The sequence below is a fragment of the Nematolebias whitei genome, chromosome 23, assembly GCF_014905685.2.
Source record: "Nematolebias whitei isolate Nwh7 chromosome 23, NemWhi1, whole genome shotgun sequence".
Classification (NCBI taxonomy): domain Eukaryota; kingdom Metazoa; phylum Chordata; class Actinopteri; order Cyprinodontiformes; family Rivulidae; genus Nematolebias; species Nematolebias whitei.
In genome coordinates this window covers 522085-527303 of record NC_056520.1, presented here as the reverse complement: position 1 = coordinate 527303, position 5219 = coordinate 522085, and the positions used below count along the sequence as shown (strand labels likewise).

Here is a 5219-nt window from a genome sequence, read left to right as displayed (position 1 = left end):
GACTGCAACGAAGCCAAGATTCATCTTGTCTGCTGGATTCCTTACATAGAGAACTTTACTAACTGGCTTTTATGTGAATGTTCCTGTAAAGTCCCTGAGACAACTTTGTTGTGATTTGGAGCTTTATAAATAAACTGGATTTAATTGAAAGTACCACTATACGAGTCACTCATTCATTCATTCAATCTTTATTTCTACAGGTTAGTCCCATTGAGCCTCGGGGACTCATTTACAAGAGAGACCTGATTTAACAAAGAGTGATGACAACAATGGACAACAATGTTTTTACAAGATATTCCAGGAAACAGGAGCGGCGGAGACTCGATGCTGAGAAGAAACAAGAGTCTGCCTGAAGAACATCAACCACCGTGGTTATCTGAATCCAACTCCCCATTGGCCTGGAAACAGGACGACTTAACTTCTCCTGGGACATGTGCCAACTAAGGAAAAGCTTCGTTTATCGCCCCCACCCCCCCCTGAGAACTTCTGTGGAGGCTCATCAGAACTGTGCTGGCTGACACCAACATCTTATCAGGACTACGTGAAAGTTCTTCATGGACAACTCTCACCGTCTTGTCATCAAATGCACGTCATGTGTTTAGAAATGTTCTGCTGGCAGGTGGTTTTTTTAACGTCTTAAATCGTGTCCTGATGGGACGAGATGTGAAGAGATCTTTTTCATAATACCACTACCCATCCTCGTGGCCTTTTCTCCATTTCTACCTGAAAAAGATAAGGGGCCGCGCCCTCGTAGCAGCAGCTACGTGCACTCCGCCCGTCCTTCAGACTGTACGAACATATTCTCGCTGCAATGATAATAAATCTTATTCTGATTCTCAAATGATTGGGGTGGCCACAGATTAATCTGTGGGGGGCCAAGGCCACCATTGGGCCCCCTGCTGGCTCCACCCCTGGTGGTGGACAGGATCCGTCACTCTGCTGCCTCGGGCACCGACTCATCGCTGCTACGTGAATATATTCTCAGATAAGAGACTTCCAACCTTCTAAACCGACGGAAACGAGTCCGTGCAGCTGAAGAACGTCCAGTCGGACACGACGGAGACGCCTGACGTGGAACGTTGGTCGCTCAGGACGTGTCCGCAGCAGAGTGTAAAGCAGTGACTTAAATGTACGTTTCACTCCGTAACTTTACAACCGCTCAATAAACAAGTTTCCATCTTTTGGGTAGAAAGCTTTTATTTTGAAAGTGACAAAAATGTCTGGTTAAATGGGTGAAAATACAAAACCAGTTTGAACACGTTCCTGTTGTGAAGCTGCAGATCATTAAATTTAGCAAAAGGAACGTTACAAATAAATTAACTGTTGTGTTTCGGAGTTAAAGTGACTCCACATACATGAATATTTCTTCACTAACACAACATCAGTTTTCTCTCATCTGAAAACTTCCCAAAGAGGAAATTTCACGTTTATCAAGTCAATAAAACTCTTTTCTCGATCTCAGTCCAGTTTTTAACCGTAGATTAAAACAAAAAGAAAACGACGTTAACAAATAAAATTAGTTTGTTTTGAAACCAATGACAGCAAACTGGGAACATTTTTCATAAGTAACAAAAGACGGCATCTAAAAGTGTTCATTATAAAAATAAAGTGTATTAATTTACAGGTAAGACTGCTTTGGGAGGCTCCGCCTAGGTCTAGAGCCATGGTTCCTAACACTGGTCCTTGAGGAACACCATCCTGATGTTTCAGTTGTTTCCTGCTCCAAGACGTTCAGTGAATAAAAGTCAATCACCCGTTCTTTCAGCTCAGGTGTGTCAAAGCAGGGAAACAAGTAAAATGTGCAGGATGGTGTTCCTCAAGGACCATGGTTGGGAACCACCAGTTTTTGGATGGGCTCACGTCAGCTGTTTGAGACGTAGATCGGCCATCTGTGCAGCAAAAAGTAAGTCTCGGCTTCTTTAGCGTCCTGTCAGTCAAGACACGGGGCGAACTGAGCCCAGGGGTTTGGAGAGTTTTTATCGTTTCGTTTGGTCCTCGCGGACCAGAAGTCCGGGTGGTCCTGGTACCATTTCACTGTGGGACCAAAAGAGAGAGGTAAGTAACGTTGAACAGAGAGGAACCAATGGTTCTGGTGTTGGTGGAGGACCTGTCTGCCTGATTCCTTCAGCCCAGGAGACCTCCGCCCTCCAGCCCAGCTGCTGCAGCTTCTCGCACCGGATCGGGTACCGCAGGTCGACCTGCGGCCTTCCACACCAAACAAAACCTTTAACCTCAGCGTCGCGGTCGGGCCGAGTCTACTTCCTGAAAGTGGTTCACTCACCTGTCGGGCACGAACTCCAGCCAGTCATTGACCTCAGACCTGGGCACGTTCTTCACCTGGAACAGATCCGGGAACAGATTTACGAGCAGACGTTCCCAACAGACGCAGCGATCGAATAAAACCCACCATCCTGACGAGCTCCTGCGCCAGCTGCGCGATGGGGATCTCGAAGCTCGTCCCCACGTTGTAGATTTCTCCCGCGACACCTTTCTCCAGGACCAGCAGGAAGGCGTCGACGGCGTCGCTGACGAACAGGAAGTGGCGGGAGACAGGGAGGGTTCCCTGAACGGTGCTGCGGCAGAGAAGAAACCACGTTCACTCTCTCGTGTTGGGTCTTACTCAGACTAATGCTGACGCCGAGGTGCGGAGAGACCATTTGTTGTTCTCCTGCAGGAGGGTGAGGAACCTGGGGATCACCTGAAACACAAAGATTCATCAGACCAGCCTCAAACCTGCAGACGCAGCGATAATAAAACCGAGCCGATACCTTCTCCGTGTACTGCCGAGGCCCGTAGACGTTGTTGCTCCTGGTGATGATGACGGGAAACTGGGGACACAAACGGCAGGACATGAGTCAGATCAGAGTCCAGATGGACACGGTCCAAACGGAGACGGTTTACCTGATACTTGTCCCAGTAGGACCGGACCAGGCGCTCCGCGGCTGCTTTAGTGGCGGCGTACGGGTTGGTCGGTCTCAACGGGCTGGACTCGTCAAACACCTGCAGGAGGGTCGAGACAAACCTGATCCACCGAAACATTCACAGGTCCGTTCACGAACCGGGTCAGAAACATTAATTCAACCTTTATTTATCCAGGTTAGTCTCACTGAGTCATGAGGACTGAGTTTCAAGAGAGACCTGTTTTCGACGGACAACATATATCACCCGACATGACACCAACACCAGTTGCTAAGGAAAACCTTAGCGACTGTTTTAGCTCAGCAATAAACAACAGTATCATCAGCAAAGAGAGTCATCTTATATAAACTGTAAAGAGAGTGGGACCTAAGACTGAGCCTTGAGGTACACCATTATTGATAGTTAAAATAAAAAACACCGACTTCCCCCCGGCTGCCTCCGTAGACCTCGTCGCTGCTGACGTAGATGAAGCGCCGCGGCTGGCGTGGAGCCCGGTGGGCGGCGTCCAGCAGGACCCTGGTCCCGTCCACGTTGACCCGCTGGAAGCTGGAGGACGACTCGAACGAGGACTCTGGGGACGAGGAGGAACGCATCAAGACCTGAGCTGAACCCGGACCGGGTCACCGCCCGAGCTGCTGCTCACCTACGTGGGTCTTGGCCGCCAGGTGAAAGACGACGTCGACGTCCTCCGTGCTGAAGATGCGGTCCAGCAGCCGAGAGTTGCACACGTCTCCCTGTTGGACGTCCAAACACAACAAGGGCTTCCTTCAGACCATCCCACTCGATATTTACAGAAACTTTTCACTTTTACCCAAATGAAGGTGTAGTTCTTTCTGCTTTCAATGCTCTCCAGGCTCCTGGGGCTGTGGCAGTAATCCAGCTGTGACATTAAAGAACATCCAGATGTTACTGAGATGATCAATTTAAACACAAACTAAAACGCACACGGACTTACATTATCCAGATTAATAATCCTCCAGTCAGGATGATGGTTGACCAGTGAACACACCAGATGAGAGCCGCTGTAAATACACATTTATTCATTTTTTAATAATAAAGTGTTACATTCTTAGTTTAATCTACAAAACTCACATGAATCCGGAGCCTCCTGTCACTAAAACCGTCCTGGTGAAGTCCATCTTCTGCTCTTCCGTCAGCTCTCACTTTAAGATTAAACACAAATCGTCATTTTATTCATCGTTTGTTTCACTAATAAAATAAAATAAACTTCTTAATCATCCTCCGTTGGCTTCTGTGGCGCGCGACAGTTGCTGGCGTTTTACGGCACTGTTGACACGTAGGGAATGGGCGGAGCAATTAGCGCGTTCTACTGTCTGATTGGCTGTGATACGTGATGTAAGAATCGACTCGTAGTTTGATTGGGCAATTCCCAGATCAGTCAAAACGTTAACATGGCCATTGGAGTGACGTCATATTTTCAAGTGAGATAAAGTACTCTTGTTGTTTCCGGTTGTTCTTTTCGAAGTAAGAGTTTCCAGTATCGTTACAAAAATTATGATTACGTTTTTTTTGTATTTTGTATTTGGGGAATAAACATTTATGCCGCACATTCTGCAGCTGTGTAAAAAATAATTTAAAACTTTCACTGTGGCTCATGATAAAACTGGAACTTATTTTAACTGAGTCCTGTCCTTGAAAAAAAAAAAAAATCTGTTAAATTTTATTTATTTACTTAACAGGCCCTGTTAACATTTTTATTCCGGATACATATGCATACATTTTAAACTACAGCGTATAATTTCATAAAGTCCTCGGCTTCAACTTAAATGATGCTCGCGGTAGGGAAATCCACCTTTATTCTGAAGGCCTAAACAGTCCTTTTCCGGTTTGGCGCTAGCTGTCGCCATCTTGACGCAGCTGTCTGTCCTGTGTTCGTGGCTCATTGAATCCGCGGCTGCTGGTGACGCCGGCTCAGCGGAACATGTCGCGGAGTTTAGCGGCTCTTGTGGCGGCGCTGCTGCTCAGCTCGGCGGCCTCCGGTAGAACCGTGCGGGGGCTGTTCAAGACCGAGGCGGCGAGGCACGAGCACGGTCAGCTCGTCGCGCAGTTCATGTTCCAAGGTAACGATGCTGCTGCTAACGCGTCGCTTCAGCTGCTCCTCTTCAGCTGCTCCTCTTCAAGTCTTCCTCTTCAGCTGCTCCTCTTCAGCTGCTCCTCTTTAGCTGCTTCTCTTCAGCTGCTCCTCTTCAGCTGCTCCTCTTTAGCTGCTCCTCTTCAGCTGCTCCTCTTCAGCTGCTCCTCTTTAGCTGCTCCTCTTTAGCTGCTCCTCTTTAGCTGCT

General features: G+C 47.8%; 2 protein-coding genes across 3 annotated transcripts in view; one reads left to right on the top strand and one right to left on the bottom strand.

The window, feature by feature from the left end:
* Nucleotides 1-1786: 1786 nt before the first annotated feature.
* The window catches only part of LOC119428937 (dTDP-D-glucose 4,6-dehydratase), an 11339-nt gene continuing 7906 nt past the window's right edge, over nt 1787-5219 (bottom strand). The window contains exons 2-13 of one of the 2 annotated variants that reach the window (XM_037696645.1): nt 4012-4082; nt 3875-3941; nt 3731-3799; nt 3563-3653; nt 3342-3490; nt 2902-3000; nt 2769-2828; nt 2655-2698; nt 2408-2573; nt 2282-2337; nt 2108-2205; nt 1787-2034 (exon numbers count right to left, since the gene is read on the bottom strand). In XM_037696645.1, coding sequence (XP_037552573.1) covers nt 1931-2034; nt 2108-2205; nt 2282-2337; nt 2408-2573; nt 2655-2698; nt 2769-2828; nt 2902-3000; nt 3342-3490; nt 3563-3653; nt 3731-3799; nt 3875-3941; nt 4012-4058 — 1050 coding nt within the window. In that variant the 5' untranslated portion in view covers nt 4059-4082 and the 3' untranslated portion in view covers nt 1787-1930. Of the gene's footprint in view, nt 2035-2107; nt 2206-2281; nt 2338-2407; nt 2574-2654; nt 2699-2768; nt 2829-2901; nt 3001-3341; nt 3491-3562; nt 3654-3730; nt 3800-3874; nt 3942-4011; nt 4209-5219 lie in introns of those variants that run through there. The other variant, XM_037696643.1, reaches the window with a different exon arrangement.
* gpr180 (G protein-coupled receptor 180) overlaps nt 4862-5219 on the top strand; it is a 6497-nt gene continuing 6139 nt past the window's right edge. Inside the window, exon 1 of the mRNA XM_037696642.1 lies at nt 4862-5000. Coding sequence (XP_037552570.1) covers nt 4862-5000 — 139 coding nt within the window. The remainder of the gene's footprint in view (nt 5001-5219) is intronic.